Genomic DNA, 18,449 nt, shown 5'->3' with positions numbered 1-18,449 from the left:
TATTTAAAAGTCTTATAATTATATTAATAGTATATTAATTTCTTCAAAGACACCTCAGAAATTCAAATTTATTATCCACAGAGATGTATCAATTTGCGGCAGAAAAGACAATTAAAATTAATTGAGCCGTTTAGAAAAATTATTTGATTATAACAGTGATGGAATAATATCGAATAAAAATAAAAACCAATATATCACGACTTACCGATGAAGGATCTATTAAAATAAAGATCGGAAGCTCAACGGAAAAACACAACCGTGACATTACATGATATGCCTTAAACTGTCGCGCGGACGGAGAAAATAAACAAAATACAATGAAATAAGAACAACAAGGCAAACACGATCATGATGAGAAAAACAAATTATCAGTGCCGGTTAATTTAAAACTTTTTTAGGTTTTTAATGATGGGAAAATAGGAAGAATTTAATGATCCGATAATTCGCTCTGCAAGTTCAAACTAATTCTCTGTTTTTTTTATAAGTAACATTTCCGACGTGAATCTCCTATGATAACACGGTTCATTATATAAAACAATTCCTCAACATTGTGAGCATTTTATTAAAGGCATTTCCACAATTTATTAACAGCAATCCAAACAGAACTGCTATTTTCCGAAATTTCTAGATGTGCTTCAAAGATAAATCTTTGAATATTTTAAAATATTCAGAAACACGTTGGTTAACACGTTACAAATGCATTCAAAGAATTTTAGAAATGTGGGATGTATTAGGAAATTTTTTGATGGAACAAATATCTGAGAACGTTCGTGCTGCAAATAATTTGCTTTCAATTTTCCAAAATCCTACAACAAAAGCTTATTTCTTTTTTCTTGATATTGCACTTATGCGACAATGAAAAACAAACACAACAATAATATTATTAGGTGTACAAATAAGTTTCCGCCGTTTTTTATCAAAAATTGGGCATTTATTGTGAAAGAACGGAACCTAATGTTTTATTTGAAGTATTGTCCATCGCTTGCCACTACTTTTTCCCATCTTTCTGGCAGCATACGGATACCGCGTCGGAAGAATGCTTCATCTTTTGAGGCTATCCACGAATCGACCCAATTTTTGGTATCTTCATATGATGTGAAGTGTTGCTCAGACAGGCCATGCGCCATCGATCTAAACATGTGGAAATCAGAAGGAGCAATGTCTGGTGAAGACACTAGCGGGTGGGGTAAAATTTCCCAATTGAGTGTTTCCAAATAGGTTTTGACCGGCGCCGCAACATGTGGACGAGCATTATCATGCAGGAGAATAACTTTGTCGTGTCTGGAGTAGTGGGCGCGCTTTTCCTTGAGTGCTCGACTCAATCTCATCAATTGTGTTCGGTAGACAGCTCCAGTAATGGTTTCGTTCGGTTTGAGCAACTCATAATACACGACACCAAGCTGATCCCACCAAATGCATAACAAGAGTTTTTTTCCATGAATATTTGGCTTAGCTGTAGATGTTGAAGCATGGCCAGGTGGTCCCCATGATTTCTTCCTTTTTGGATTATCATAGTGGATCCATTTTTCATTACCAGTGACTATACGGTGCAGAAAACCCTTTCGTTTATGCCTGGCAAACAGCATTTCACATGTGAACAATCGGCGTTCAACGTTTCTCGGCGTCAGTTCATATGGAACCCAATTTCCTTGTTTTTGAATCAATCCCAATGATTTCAACCGATGTGAAATTGCTTGTTGAGTCACTCCCAATGTAAGTGCAAGTTCTTCTTGCGTTTGGCATGAATCTTGATCCAATAATGCTTCCAATTCCGCGTCTTCATACACTTTCGGTCTTCCGCTACGTTCTTTGTCTTCGATGTCAAATTCACCGTTCTTAAACTTTTGAAACCACTCATGACAACTTCTCTCACTTAAGGCAGCCTCACCATATGCTTCTACAAGCAATCGATACGCCTCAGCTGCAGATTTCTTCAAATTGAAGAAGTAAATCAAAAGTTCCCGCAAATGACGCTTATTCGGCTCAAAACTTGACATTTTCGCACACAAAAGAATATATTATTCTGATAAAAAATCACTAATGTTTTAAGGTTATGTTATTGACTGATGTCCAATCTTACGATAAGGACGTTTTACATCTGACAGTTTTAACCATAACTTACTGGTGGCGCCAACTTTTGTCAAACGGCGGAAACTTATTTGTACACCTAATATATTTTCTGGGTCTTCAATTAATCGTTTACCAGATGCCGTATGTATCGCTGTCGTCAATGATTGTATGAATCTATTATATTCTATTTCCATTGACGAGTTGGCAAAATTAATGTTGTTGAGGTTCTTGTGTCTCATTTCCTCGTCTACGCGCCATGTGCATTCGTCCTAATTCGTTTTAACTGAAGATTTTCTATTAGTACATTTTTGATATCGTTATGTATATATATCTATGTTAATTTTTATAGGGTAATGGTCGGATTCCCACGAATCCTCATTTTGTTGATAATCTATAATATCAATTAAATCGTTGTTAGCGAAAATTAAATCAAGATTAGATGCCGTTTGATTATTATAACCAATCCTGGATTTAGTGTCGTTATTCATACATATATATCCGTTATTATACATAGTCGAATAAAGGTTTTCACCATTTCTATCAATGTTGCTACAGTTCCAGCCACTATGGTATGCATTGAAATCACCTGCTATAATGGAATTTGCCTCATGGCCTCTAAATTTGAGAATATCATCCCAAGCTGATTTTGGCTCTATGTCGTACGGTTTTCTGTAAACTGCTATTAAGTTAAATTTAATCGAGGTATTTTTGACTCTTATTCCTATAGCTTCGATATTATTGGATTTTAAAATCCATGGCTCTATGGTATCGAAATCTATATCTTTTTTAATAATAATAGCGATGCCTCCAGAATTTTCCCGATTTAAACTCTTAACTACCTTGTACCCAGAGAAGTATATGTCTTTGTTACAGCTTATTTTGGTTTCGGTTATAATACTGACATCAAAATTATTAATATGTTGTTCTATTTCTGCTCTCTTGTTTGATATTCCCCTAGCATTCCATAATAGTAAGTTTGTCATATTGAATTTATAATACAATTTAAGAATTTAATTATATATAGAAACAATTAACCAAAAAACAACAAAAGAACAATAATAAATAACCAAAAATAAAGATCAAAAATCAAAATACATAAATAAATAAATAAATAGACATGTAAATGAAGACGATAAATAAATAAAAACAATAATAAATAACCAAAAATAAAGATCAAAAATCAAAATACATAAATAAATAAATAAATAGACATGTACGATAAATCGATAAATAAATAAAAATCGATGATTGACTAAGTAGTAAATAGTTAGAAACTGAAACAAAACCAATAACAAAAACCAAAATAAATAGATATATAGATACATGAACAAATGAATAAATATATATATAGATAGGTAAACAGGTAAATATCTAACTGAGAAATAGATAGATAAAAACAAATACAAAAACCGAGTGAAACTCCTAATCATCTCTATTATTCCAATATTTTTTCTTGATCTCTGATACCATGTTCTTTGCTCTATTCAGCTCTTCCTGGAATTCTCGCTCTCTTCTTCTCAATTCTTCGTTATTGACTATTACCTCTTCAGCTTCCATCTGTTCCACTATGTCAAGTTGTGCAGGATTACTTAAATTTTGAAAAAAATTCATCATTAATTTTTTAAAATCTTGTGATGATTTTAAACTACTTATAAATTGTATCATTAAAGCCTCATTATCTTCTCCATTAAGGTACATCTCTGGACTTTCAGTGTTTACGATATTGCTGTTATTTGGTCTTTCATCTACCGGATTTTTATTACATTGACGGATCGCTAGCCCTCTTTTCTCTCTAGTAATTGATTCTTCTCTTTTATTAAATTGGTTGTAATATTCCTTGTATATTTGTTTTCTTCTTATGATATTAGCATTCTCAACGTTTTTTAAAGTACTTTGTTTCGAACCAACCTAACCCACTGTGTCCACGCATATAGTTTACAAAACAAAGCGAGGTCCATCCCACAATTGTTGTGTAAATGGGAAATGTCTCTCCCTCACGCAGTGGGTTCCGCCCCCCCCCCCCTACGGGGGGGCTCCACTGCCGGAAGATATAACCTAACCCAAACCTATTTCTGATTTAAAACTGAAATTTGGTTTGGGTTGTGGGATGAACTTTATAGTACATAATTACCTAATTTTCGGTAATTTTGGGGGTTTTTCGTTTTTTGGAGGGCGGGGATGATGGGGGACGGGCTCCCCCGATTGATTATCACTGTTGGAGTCACAACAAAGAGTTTTACCGAGAGATCCGATCATATTTGTCAAAATTCAGAAAAGACCTAATTCGAAATAATTACCCTTTTTTGGTCTATAACTTTTTTTTGGGCCTCCCCCAACTAAAAATGGTTATTTATATTTCTTTCTAAACATCAAAAGTCCGTAAAAAAAATTGCAGCCCAGTTACAGGTGGAGCCGTGATTCTGAATAATTACCATTTTATCTTTAATGGAACTTACTATAAACAAATTTTTGGTACATCGATGGGCTCGCTTTTATTACTCATTATTTCTAATATCGTTCTGCATAATTCAGAGAAAAAAGCAATTTGTATTTTCCTCATTATTTTTTTTTATTTGCGGTATGTGAATAGTGTGGCTTTAGCGGTTCCTTCTTTAATATTAAAAGAAACACTGAATATTTTAAATTTATTTCATCCAAATCTGCAGTTTACAATGGAGATTGGAGCTGACAACAGTCAATTCTTTTAGATGTAACAATTTTGATGATAAACAACATGATCCATTTTAATTGTTATCATAAGCTAACATTTTCTAGAAGATACCTAAATTTTAATTTACTCTTTGTGTCAGAAGAGAAGTACAATTATAAGTCTAAGTACTCTTTTTACTTTCCAATCCGAGATATTATCCAAAAGATTTAGAATTTATCGTAAATATTTTTTTAGACAACGGTTTTTTGCAGTACATTTTTAAGATTATAAGAGATCGACTAAAAACGCAATTCTTTAATACTTGTGGAAATCCCAGGGTTGGCAATGACAATGATAATGATAATGCAGTGATTCTAGTTTCGAGACGCTGCCCGCTACCATAGCATGTAGGGGGGATACGCACACAAGCGTGAACCGTGTACATGTAAACACGGTTCACGCTTGTGTGCGTATCCCCCTACATGCTATGGTAGCGGGCAGCGTCTCGAAACTGGCATCACTGTGACAATGTCAATTCTGTTTCTTATTTTATGATTCCTTATACATATACGTTTGATTTCTGATCAACCCAGATAGCCAAGTCTATCGAAAGCAGATCATACCAAGTACCTGCTATCAACTATTGTTAACAAAAAGGATACAAACTTGGTACAGAAGTTTTTATTACAGATTAAATCGACAGATTGGTGCCAAAAACAAAGCAGAGTATGCTCACAGATTCTGACAGCAGAAAACGAGCAGGATTTGCTAACATGACTTGACGTCAGATCGGTGGCAAAAACCGAGCAAGATCTCCGCGCGCGCAATCTGATGGTAGATTGATAGCAAAAACCGAGCAGGATTTGCGCGCGTGCAATTTGACGGCAGATTGGTAGTAGAAATCGAGCAGGATCTGCTAACTTGACTTGACGTCAGATTGTCAGCAGAAACCAAGCAAGACCTGTGCGCGCGCAATCTGACGGCAAATTAGCAGCAGAAACCGAGCAGAATTTGCAGCTTTTAGCCATTTATATAATTTATTGAAATAGTATAGTTTATTTGCTTACCGCTATGCGGCGCACGATTTACTTTCTATACCCGTATTCAAGTTCTTGTCATGAGCGTATATAAAGCCTGCAAAATGCGGTTAATGACATTGTAATTATTTCTATCAGTTTAATTTCTGATACGATTCCCACACAAGGGAATTCAGATATTAAACTGATTTTTGGAAAATCGGACAGATAAATGTCCGATTTTCACTTATTCGGACAGAAATTGTCCGAATAAATGAAAATCGTTATTATCTACTTAGATATAAAATAAAAATTAAATTCCATATATAAATCTTTTATTTTACAAATTATTTAAATTTTTCTATATATATTACATTAATATATGTTATTAATATTATATGTATATTTATATGTTATAAATACAAATTTCAGAAAATGACGTTTCGTGAATGTGACATATCAACTATTAACGTCATTTTCGGGTTTCATGAGACCTAGCTTAGGACATCTAATTGATCATTTTGTGACCAAAATTCACCGTCATTTTGCCATTTAGGATTGAGATCTTTTAAATTCATTTAAATGCACCATTTTATATGAATGGCCAAAAGCTGCAGATTCTGCTCGGTTTCTGCTACCAATCTGCCGTCAGATTGCGCGCGCGCAGATCCTGCTCGGTTTTTGCCATCAATCTGATGTCAAATCATGTTAGCAGATCCTGCTCCGTTTCTGCTGCCAATCTGCTCTCAGATTCTGTGAACAGGCTCTGCTGGCAGATCATTATCCTAATGCGGACATAACAGATGCCAAATTGCTAGCAAGAGCTGAGGAAATCTATTGCCAATCTGCTGGCATATTGCGCGCATTTTGCTTACTGGGAATTTAGACAAACTGTGACTTTGAAATGATATCATCATTCAGGCATTTCAAAACTAAATTGTTTTATCAAAACGCATAAAGATTTCTTGCCAAATAATAACCACAACAATTGTTTACAAGGTACCATGCTGAGATTGCAATGCCTCATATATAGGTCAAACTGGTAGACAACTGAAAGCAAGAATATCTAAACACAGAAATCATATTAATAGAAATACCAATACACATTCTGTGATTATCATATTTAAATTGTAATTGTACAATCGATAAGTCCACAAATAACATTGCGAACAAAGACTTTTTTCGTATTTGGGTAGTTTCAATATTTAGGCCCATATTCCGAGCTTATATTTATCGCTAAATGTGTCGAAATAGAATAAACTTTTGAAATTTATAATGATCGTGAGTTCCGACAAAAATATCGGTTAATTAAAAAATGTTGTTACAATTATATGCGCGTTTGCATTTTGTGTTGCAGTGACGTTGAAAAAAAGAAATAAACTTTACTAATTTAACTTATGGCGCGTGATATAATGAACTGTTTGATGGCCAATCACAGTGTCGTATGCGCGTAATAAGCATGATACACAACATGGTAGTTATAAATGTACCTCTAAGTTTTTAGGCGATGATAAATGTGCAATGAGAATACGACTGACTTTAGTCGTGTTACTAGTACATTTATCTGCGCTTCTAAATGTGGCACTCTAAATATGCCGATAAATGTGAGCTCAGAATAAGGGCCTTAGTGATCATCCAATTTTAAAAATGTTATATTTTAATGACAAAACTTTTGATATGTTAACCATCTGATATATTAAAGATGAAACAGATCTGTTTCAAACTTTCATTCTGACTTTTAATTTTGTAAATAATGTCCCGACAACAGTTGACTTTTTCGAAAAGATGCTCTGATATAAAAATTATTAAACTCATTGAATACTATCGGTGGAAAGATTCAAAAGTACCCCTTTCTGTAAAAAAAAGAAATTTTAGTTTGTAGTGTGAAAAGCCAAGTCACTCAAAGTTACTCAAGGTCACCATAGTATGTCTTCCTACTTGTTTTACAATTTTGATAATGGGCGTCTTCTCTAACCTCTAACCGTTTTCGAGAAAAATGTGGTGAACTTTTTATCAAATCTCACCCTATATAATATTTTATTTGATAAAACAGAAATAAACTTTGTATCTTACAATTAGAAACGCGACTCTATCTATAGAGAAAAAAATTGTAATCATTATATGTGATTCATTATATGTAAGTTTTTATTCATTTTTATTCTGTAAAATTCTCCTACTATTTATAAATTTAATATTAATTCTAACAAAATGATAATATTAATAATCTTATATTGTATACATATATGTATTTATTTAATACATTTTACAGCAATATAATTTTTAAACGGTAAAATTAAAGAACTCTCTCTCTCTCTCTCATTCTCTTTTCTTTCTTTTTCTTCTCTCTCTCTCTCTCTCTCTCTCTTTCTCTTTCTCTTACAAATTCTCTCACTACCGATTTCAATAATTTTAAAGTATGTGATCAATATAGTTCTGAGCAAGATTTAAAAATCATCGCTAGTTTATTACAAAGTTGTTAGCAAAGTTAATAAACTAAGTCTAAAAATGGATAGTTTCGCATAGGTTTTCGATTTTCAACGCAAAACGAAGTCCATTGCCCATTGAATGCGAAATGTTTAAAAACATATAGTCTTCATTCTGTTTTTAACTTTTTACGCAACAACTTTTTAAAGCGACGTGATCCCATATTCATACAATACAAAAATAAAGATTATGTAAAGTCAAAACGCTGTTGTTAGTGCGCTAATCAACACAATCCAGAATTTTTATTTTAACAATGTTTTATCAAATGTTTCGATCACACTGTGATCTTTTTCCATGATAAGAAGTGTAATTAATTGCCAAGAAAGTCATGACATATATAAAACACACATATATATGTATATAGTATTCTTTTTCTTTTGTTTAGATTACTTGCCGTTCCTAATTTAAAAATTTTATCTGACTCTGTACGCTTTTCAATTTCTTGGTGCTTGTTTGGTTGCAATTCTCCATTATGTTATCTGCACATATTTTCGATCCTTGCTGGAGCTATATTTTTTACAGTGTTGAAAGTGTGAATCCCTGTGAGAGAACTGTAGTTTACATTCCTGTGTAATGCCCAGAAAAGTCCTTTACCATTTTGCGATTTTCGTAATAATTATTGAGAAATTAATTAAAAAAGATCGACCAATTCGCGTGACTATAAGCGCGTGGCGAGATAGGACGACCCAGAGACATCCCAAAAGTTTACGGTCGCTAGGCGCGCGAGGAAGTTTTGGGAGGAGCGCTCTACAAATGACAATGGCCGCGTTCAGCAGAGAAAACCGCTTAGTAGCAATCGAATGTGATTGGTTCTTACTTTTAGAACCAACGAATCAACGTCAAGTGTTGACCAAACGATAACTGAGCGCTTTCTCTGCTGAATGCGGCCAATGGTTACGTACGAGCGGTACATAACGATGGATTCTCACGTCCTAGCAACCACAGATCAATGGTTTGTCCCTTTTTACTGCGCGCTTATACTCACACAAGTTGGTGGATTTTTTAAAATTAATTTCTCAATAATTATTATGAAAATTGCAAAATGGTAAAGGACTTTTCTGTTCAGTTTACTGTGCTCTATCCGCTCATGAGCGTTGGCACAATCTTTACCAGACACCCCGTATAGCAGTCCTATGACGGAATCTCGAACTGATTTAGCATTAACGGATGGCAAGCTATTTTCTATTATTTTTTAAAGTTCAATTAAATGGGAAAACTGGCAGATAAGAGCCAAGGCGGGGTTTGGGTGCGCGAACTTATTATTATTATTATGTTAAATTTTATTAACTAATGTGCATTAAAAATGTACGTTTTGGGCCGCTTTTGGGTCCATCTTCAGCATGGATATAAATGTATAAAGATTAAATCGGAATCTTAAAACTTGACATACACAACATTTGCAGTTGCAATCAAATTTCAAATTAAAGTTCCTTAATATTCCCTTTTGGTGATTCTTCTTTCTTTTTTGACTTGTTGACTATTTGTATATATTATTTGCATATATATCGTGATTTTCTTGACAATTATTTACATTTCTGTGTCATGGAAAAGGACCAAGAGTGATCGAAATGTTTGACAGAATATTGTTAAAATAAAGGATTTGGTAATTGTGTTGATTTGCGCACTAACGACAGTGTTTTGGCTGTACATAATCTTTATCTTTGTTTGAATTTTTAATCATTTGAGCCTTGTATATATATAAAATATAATTTATAGATATCATTTGAGATATGTATATATATATATATATATATATATATATATATATATATATTATTTATTTATTTCTATTGTTCTTATTGATATAGAAAATAAAAAAAAGAAAATATAATTAAATATTTTTAGATCTTGTTTTACATCTTAAGCAGCAGACAATATAAATTTCACTTTGCTTGAAAAAACGAAAGTCAATTCGAAATTGTAAATTTTAGAATCTTGTTTTGCATTTGAAGTATTAGGTGGTGTGCGATGGACCTTGCTTTGTATAGAAAGCCAAAAATCTACATAAAGTATATTTTTAAACCCTGTTTCATATCCGAAGCATCAAAATATAGGATGGGTTCTGATATTTATAACTTTAAAAATAGAGGTTAGATTAGGTGTGAGCAACATTTAATGTTTGGTAAGAGACCTTTTCTTTATAGTATACTTCAAGATCATTGAAATCGGCAAGGTTATCAGGTAATATTCAATATTTTATCATTCTATTGGTTCTTTTTCTCTATTACTTAGGCTTGTGACTTGCCCTTATACTGGAAAGTACCACTTTTTTTGGCAGCGGGTGGTGACCAGAAAGGAACCGTCGAGATGAATGCATTTCTGGACTTTTGGAAAGAGTAAGATATGAAACGTAATCTATATATTGTTTTATTAAAAATATTACATCTCAGCGCGCAATTATAAACAGGGTGTTTATAAATCTCTAGAAAAACATGAAAAACCTGAAATTCTCAAGGATTTCTTTTGTATCTGGAAAAATCAAGAAATTTTTATGAAATTTTATATATTAGGACTCTCACGTCAGATAATTTAAAAAAAAAGTTTTTTTAAAATGATTTTGCTCTTATATCGTAAAGTCGACGAACCAAGTGAATTATGTGTTTTAAATATACAGGGTGTTCCCGGGTTAAATGGTCAAACTTGAAATATGAATTTAGGACCTTAAAACAAGAAAAAATTTTCCTTTGGAAGTATGCTCGCAAACGCTTTGTTCAAGAGATATTGACTTCTGAAGTTATGAACTATAGGAACGAATAATTTCGAAATAATCTAGGTTTATTCTATTTATTGCACAATAATCAAAATTTAATAATTAAATGTTTTGTTCAAAATGATGGCCTCCAGCTCGGAGACAAGCATTGCACCTATCGATGACAGAATGAGTGGCTGATTGACATTGTACATTTGTCATTTCTTCGCAAGCTTGCACTATCCTCCGTTTTAGTGATTGAAGGTCATTAATAGGCACTTCATAAACTTGTCAATGACCTTCGATCTTCAAAATAACTCCGAGCTGGAGGCCATCATTTTGAACAAAACATTTAATTATTAAATTTTGATTATTGTGCAATAAATAGAATAAACCTAGATTATTTCGAAATTATTCGTTTCTATAGTTCATAACTTCAGAAGTCAATATCTCTTGAACAAAGCGTTTGCGAGCATACTTCCTGAGGAAAATTTTTTCTTGTTTTAAGGTCCTAAATTCATATTTCAAGTTTGGCCATTTAACCCGGAAACACCGTGTATATTATAAATATACAAGGTGTCTCCAATTTAAACGTCAAAACTTTGGAAGCGTGTAGGGGACCGATAAACTAAGAAAAAAAGTCCTTTAAAGATTTGCTCGTTTTTGCTTCGTTTTGAAGAAAATGAAACAAATATATAATATATAATGTTCTTTATTGATTCCCCAAAGGGGTTACAATTTTCCATACAACTCTCATCTTCACCCACCTACTTTCTACAGTCTGTATCTTCTCGCTCACTTAATTTTACCTTCCTTTCTTCTCCCACCATACCTTTTTCTCCTCATCCCACTCCCATTCCCTACCATCTACCCATAACTTCCTCCAGTCTCTCTCTCCCCCACCTTATCTTTCTTTCCTCATCCCACTTCCCCTCTTTCCCATCAACCTATAGTCTCCTATTATTTACCACCGCGCACCTTCCTTTTCTCTCTTCCTCTGTGCTCTCTTCTATCCTTCTTCTTCGCTCTTTCCTCCTCTTCTTCTCTCTTCCCTTGCCTCCTTTTCTCTCGACATTCTCCCTTCTCCTCCTCTCACTCTCTCCTCTCCCTTTCTCTCTTCCTTCTCTTCTTCTCTTTTCCAAGTCCCACCAGGATTTCCTTCCTTACTCTCCGTCCTGTCAACTCCTCGCGCCTCCTTTTCCTGCATCTCCTTTCCTCCTCTTCTCTCCTCTTTACCCGGCCACTATGCTTTCTCTCCTTCTCACCGCTCCCCCTTCTCTCCTCGTTCTCCTCCACTGCTGTCGTTGTTCTCCTCCTCTGTTATTTTCACCTTCCTCTCCCTTTCTCTACCCTCCTTGGTTTCAGATTCTTCCTTTATACCTCTCACTTCTTCCAGTAGCTCCTTCATCCATCCTTTCCTGTGCACTGTTGTCTCTTTCTTCCTTCTCCTTTTCCCTTGATCTCTCCTTCTCTTCTCTCTTCTTCACCGCCGTGCGCTTTTCTCTTTAACTTCCACGCCACTTCCTCCTCTCCTACTCTCACTACCCGCTTCCGATTCGCCTGGTCTTTCTTTCGCCGTTCCTCTCTTCCCCCTTTGACTCCCGTTTCCGTGTCAAACCACCATGTGCTCGATCCACTTCCATTAACCCGCGCCACCTCACACCATGCTTCCTCCTTTTCACCTTCCTTGTCCGATCTTTCCTGTCTCTTTTGCTCTTTCACTATCACTTTTCTAAATTCTTAACCCTTTCTTGAGTTGTGCCACACTTCTGTCTGCTCTCTTTCCTCCGCATGCTCGATCCTTCCGCTCCCCCTATCTTGCCTCCTACGTCTTCCTCCGCCGTTCCTTCTCCTCTCTTTATGGTAACGATCTGTATTATCCACTCTTTCATCTTCCTTATCGGTCTACTCTCTGTCCGTTCATTCTCCCAATTTTCTCACCGTCACTTACCACGTGCTCTTCTTCATCCTTTTCCTCTCTCACTCTCTCTCTCTCTCTCTCTTCTTCTTCCTAACCTCCAATTCCTTTTTCCTTTCCTTCCTTCCCTTTTTGTAGTCTCTCCTCGCCTATTCCTTCCCATACTCCTCCTTGTTCCTCTTCTTTAGCCCTTCTCATTCATCCTCCCCCGCTCCTTCCTCTCTCCCTTCACTCCTACTGTACACCTTCTTTCACCGGAAACGGAACTAAAATGAAACAAATAATTTTCACCAAAAAACTTAAAACAACGCTAAAATTATTAGGTTTATCCAAAAGTACCATGAAATAAAAATTGTAGAGCATGGAATTAAGAAAAGAGAGTGAATTAAAATCCTCTTGAAGTAAAATTAAATACCTATGTGAAGTTGGCAACCCACTTTTAATAAATAAAGTTTTCAATACAGAAAATGATAGTATTTCGTTTGTAGTTGTTTGTAGTAAAAATATTTTCGTTTGTAGTTCGATCCATAAATAAATAAAAAATTTTTAAAAAATGACAATCACCCGACTTTAAGATATCTCAAATCCGCTTTCGCCATGTGTTTTAGAATCGTTTGTAGTTGTTTGTAGTGATTTTGATTTCGTTTGTAGTTAAATAGTTTAAAAGTTACAACGTATTTGCGATAAACAAATAACGTACAAACAACGTATTTGCGATAAACAAATAACGTACTCCCGAAGGAGAGTCGGGGTCCCTTTTCGAAGACCAGGACAGGGAAGCCTGGTACAGGTATCTCCTAAATCAATTCCCCCCTTATCCTGTCCCTCTTACAGATGAGGATTACTGTGTCGGTCCAGATATAGTAGACCTCGATCAATTCTACCATATCCTCCATACCAGTCACCCCGGTTCCATAATTCCATTTTTTGGCCCGGGTTGCCCTTTTCCATTAGCCGTCCCCATCGAGGTTTTTTGGATGAAGTTCCCTTCCCCCTCCACCGTGCAATTCCAAGACCTTTAATAATCCTCCCCCCTTTTTCTTTTTTTTTCTTCTCTTCTCTCCTTCTACCGTCCAACCCTCACACATTTATTGTAAATAATTTTTCTAAACATATTATTGTAAATTACCAACCGGAGTTTAAATTTTAGTTTCCCCGTTTATTTCCGGTTGACGTCCTTCGTATTTTTGTAACACCCGCGAGAACTCAATTTTCATCCACATACACACATTTACACACAACCATATTAGATCTTAAGCAAGTTTATTTTATAATAACATATTATTAAATTGAATTAGATGATTCATTATTAAATTCTATCTTTTAAAATTATTCGTTTTTATTTTTGAATAAATGTAAAGTTAAATTTTAAAATTCGAGCAATTTTTTAACCCAGTGCAATGAAGTCCGGTGGTTCTCTTACGTGTAAGTCGGTGTTGAATATTGTGTCCGTGCGCGTTCTCTCACATTAGATCGTTTTAAAGAAACCGCGCCGATTATTTACAGGCTTTATCGGAAATGTATTGTTCCGGCATGCTTGTACGTTGACTGGATTCAACTTACAACCTACTAATCGAGTAGCTGACCATCCCAACGACAACAGTGATGCGATCGAACTGAAGATGTGAGAGATCCCGTTATGCTTTTTTAACAATTTGCGGATGATTGTTTATGAATTTGCGATGTGGTCTATTTTCCGGTTAATTTTAATTTAATTTGTTGCGCTGAGGATGGCTAAAAGATTAGCCGAAACGTCCGCTTTACGTTTATTTATGTAACATTGAGTTATTTCTGTAATATACTTTTATGCGCCTCTAATACTGCGCTGGGCTCTTATTGCCAATATATCCCATTAATAGATTTTTTATAATTTTAGTGTCGTTTTAAGTTTTTTGGTGAAAATTTCTTGTTTCATTTTTGCGATTTTCTTCAAAACGAATAAAAAATGAGCAAATCTCTAAAGGACTTTTTGTCTTAGTTTATCGATCCCCCACACGCTCCCGAAGTTTTGACGTTTAGACACCGTATATATCTATTTTTTTGTTTAAATATATGAAGTACATATTCTTTATTGCAAATGTATTTTATGCAATTGAAAAATGCTTATTTTATGAAAGTTATTCAGTTTTTTTCAGTATGTTTACAAATCTAGCACTTGAAACTTAAGAGGCTGTTTTTTTTTTCTTATGAATGAACACATTAGAAAACGTATACAATAAAAAATTTATTTTAGAAAGTTGCATCAAAAAATCTTTAAAATATCTTCTTTATTTGAAATTCTGAACAAAAATACCTGGAAGATCAGAGAGTTTTCAAGTATTTTTTTTTACCAGAATAGATACCCTAATGTACATCTCCCGAATTTCGATAATTAGTGACATATAGGGAATTCAACTGTAATGTGATCTTGACTTTGACATATATTGTCACGATTGTCACGATCTTCAATTATCTCCAAAAGATTTTAATACAGTGCATTAAATTTAATTATAGAATTGAAATTTTCTAAGCAGCAATATCCGTATATATGACACAGAACCAATAATCTTGATGCAGATATATATATACCTAATTTAGAGCCTGATTTCTTGGTAAAAATAATATTTAATTAAATTCATTCATCTTGGCAACAAATAGCGCTCTCTCAAATGTACAACGGTTTAACATACCACAAATGACAAGAAACTTATATCCGAATTTAGTAAAGGTCTAGAAAAAGGGCAACCTCACCAATGACCCTGACCTTGACATATGTTGTCAAGAGTAACCTTCCTGAGTAACCTTCGGAATGTTTTAACCGGCGGTCGTTGTTCCTTAAAAAGTTATGTATGCAATAAGTTCAATCGTTTTCCATGAATTTGCACTTATGCAAGTCGATCAAAAAAATTGTGTACATTTAAGAATCCACGCATACACTTTTTAATGCGAAGCAAGGTTCCACATAGGTTTACAACTGACCATGCGAAGCGAGATTCAATCCAAACCTATGTGTCTAGTTTTTTGGTAGTGGAGCCCCCCCGCAGGGGGGGACGGAATCCACTGCATCCACGCATACACTTTCCCATCCATACAATTGTAGGGTGGACCTCGTTTTGCGTTGTAAAGTATATGCGTGGACACAGTGGGTTCCGCTCCCCCTGCGGGGGGGGCTCCACTTCCGAGTTTTGAGTTATAAATGATCAAAGTTTGCCAATAATATTGCGTAGAATTCGCACCCTCAGGTTCGTAACTACATTTATATACGTACTGATTTGTCATTTGTTATTGCTGACAGATAAAATAAATAAATTTATTTCCACAAAATTTCTTCGCGTGATGAAAACAAAAATAAACTTCGTTTCTTAAACGTATGAAAATATTAAGTTTATATTTCTATTTAAATATAATAATTAATCAACCATTTAAATTATTATATTTAAGAAAAAATTAAATATTTTACGTACAACATTTATAGCTCATTAATATCAGCTGACTGTCGTACATAATATTCATACACATAAAAAACAATAAAATCAGCTGTGCAGTAAAAATCTATATTATCTGATTCGTAAAATCAATAACAGATGACAGAGATCGATACGCGTGTATGTGTAGTTACGGATCTGAGCGCTATATCATTAGTAAACTTCGATCGCTTATAACTCAAAAACTATTGCAGCCTCAAAATTTTTGTATTAGAATTTTTGACTTTATTTTATCTGTAGAATACACTATTAAAGTATTGTACGGAGGTTGTGAGACATCCTGTATATAAGTATATATGTATACATACATCGTGTTATGATGTACGATGCAACTTTGGTAGCTGACAACATTCTCATAGTAATAACGTATATAAATTTATGCATTAGATTAATTCTGAAGTCATTAAACCATTTGCATCTACATAGAAAAGCAATAGTTGATAACAATAAGGAAATATAAAACAAAATTAAATCATCAAAACTCATAGAGATGGTTCACAATGATACACAACTGTATTTTTATTTCTTTGATACACTTATAATCATATAATAAAAGATAAAAGAAATGACAAAGAAGTTTCGTAATATTTATGTAATATTTTCTATATCTTTTCCGTTCAACTAAAGTTATTGTTAAATTACAAATAGTAAGATCCTCGATTTTTCTTTAATTGATGATCATAACTTATACTGAATACTTTTTTCATAAAATAATAAGATTTTTAAGTTTTTCTGTAATTATATATATTTTTTTTTTATAAGTTAATGTACAGTCGTGGTCAATAATGCCTTCCACCTGTAGTCAACTACTATCTGACCCCTAACTACTATCAACCAATCAGTAGTGATTGGTTACAGAAATAACATCATTTAATCGTCTTTTCAAGGTTATTTACTGATCAATTAACTAATGTTGTAAATACGTCAATATTAAAATTAACGCATTTATATAAGGAAAATAATAAATATTTTATGATACTTATAAAGTTTATATGACTTTTGGTTCAAAACCCTTGAAAATACGATATTATTATATTACAAAACTATGAAATATTGTTTAATATTAATAACTGAATTTGATGTGCATGTTTATTTATGTCCAAAATTATTATTTATTTAATATTTCATGAAAAATGTTACTGCGCGTAACATTTCAAAACTTTACAGAAAGATAGTTCATACTCTTCAGTCGCTAGTTCGTTTATTTACCGCTATGCGACGCGCGATGCGCCCCATCTCGTATTTGAGTTTCAGTCATGAGAATTATACATATAAAGCTTGCAAAGAGCAACAGGCAGGAGATTAAAAATGTAATTATTCCTATCAGTTTAATTTCTGATATATATATATATGTGTGTATGTATGTATTTATATAAATCATATTTATTACATTTGTAATTCAATTAATATATTTTATAATAATTCTATGTTTATTATTCTATTAGATAAAGAGTTAAAAATCCGATGGATTTGTACTATTGAAAGAACGGTAAATTTTGAGAAGTAGCCAAAGGTTCACCAATTTTTATACGTCATCTTATATTAGAGAAATTTCGTCATTTTAACGTCACTCTTACGTCGTTTCAAAGGTGAATTTGACGTAACCAGTGACTAAAAAACGTCGTTATAATGACGACACCTTGCTACCTGGGATACGATCATACATAATTATATATAATTATATATAATCATATATATTTGTATATATTTATATATGAGCATATTTCATATTTAGTTATATATAATGCTTTATATATAATTATATATGGGCCATTTTTTCCCGGGTATATACAGGGTGTCCCAGCTAACTTGACCACCTTGAATATCTTGCTTATTTTTAATGATAGAAAGAAATATTTCAGACAAAAGTTGTTCGGTTCTAAGGTAGTCATAAGATGGTGCCATTAGTTTGACCTTGAAGAGTCATATGAAGGTCACGTAAAGGTCATTTTGAATTTCTTAAATGGAACATCCTATATATCTTTGCATATTCTGGTAGCTTACTTCGATAGCTTTTCAAAAAAAACCGGCAACAAATTGCAATAATAAAAATTGACCAAACATTTTTTTTCCATAAAAAAGCAAGGTCACCTTCAATTTTTTAAATGGGACTGCCTACTTTTTATTGCACATTTTTGTAGCTTATCTCGAGAGCTTT

At 33.7% G+C, this 18,449-nt stretch overlaps 2 protein-coding genes across 3 annotated transcripts in view; one reads left to right on the top strand and one right to left on the bottom strand.

The window, feature by feature from the left end:
• Nucleotides 1-2,387: 2,387 nt before the first annotated feature.
• Nucleotides 2,388-3,073, bottom strand: LOC115246167. Its single transcript, XM_029824823.1, has 2 exons — nucleotides 2,603-3,073; nucleotides 2,388-2,461 (listed from the first exon to the last, which is right to left on the bottom strand). Exons 1-2 carry the CDS (start codon nucleotides 3,051-3,053, stop codon nucleotides 2,388-2,390), a joined length of 525 nt encoding a protein of 174 aa, XP_029680683.1. The 5' UTR covers nucleotides 3,054-3,073.
• Nucleotides 3,074-10,321: 7,248 nt separating this feature from the next.
• LOC115246177 (serine/threonine-protein phosphatase 2A regulatory subunit B'' subunit beta-like) overlaps nucleotides 10,322-18,449 on the top strand; it is a 36,902-nt gene continuing 28,774 nt past the window's right edge. For both annotated transcript variants that reach the window (XM_029824831.1, XM_029824840.1), the window contains exon 1: nucleotides 10,322-10,556. In XM_029824831.1, coding sequence (XP_029680691.1) covers nucleotides 10,528-10,556 — 29 coding nt within the window. In that variant the 5' untranslated portion in view covers nucleotides 10,322-10,527. The remainder of the gene's footprint in view (nucleotides 10,557-18,449) is intronic.

Source organism: Formica exsecta, unplaced genomic scaffold (assembly GCF_003651465.1).
Source record: "Formica exsecta isolate Colony F162 unplaced genomic scaffold, ASM365146v1 scaffold1000, whole genome shotgun sequence".
NCBI lineage: Eukaryota > Metazoa > Arthropoda > Insecta > Hymenoptera > Formicidae > Formica > Formica exsecta.
This window is presented reverse-complemented; position numbering and strand designations above follow the sequence as displayed.

What these genes read in the sequence shown, in the direction of transcription:
- LOC115246167 (XM_029824823.1), bottom strand. Translation starts at nt 3,053, where the DNA reads ATGACAAACTTACTATTATGGAATGCTAGGGGAATATCAAACAAGAGA. An exon ending in TAGCAACATTGATAGAAATG is followed by an intron (nt 2,462 to 2,602) that starts GTGAAAACCTTT and finishes TTGATATTATAG; the next exon opens with ATTATCAACAAAATGAGGAT.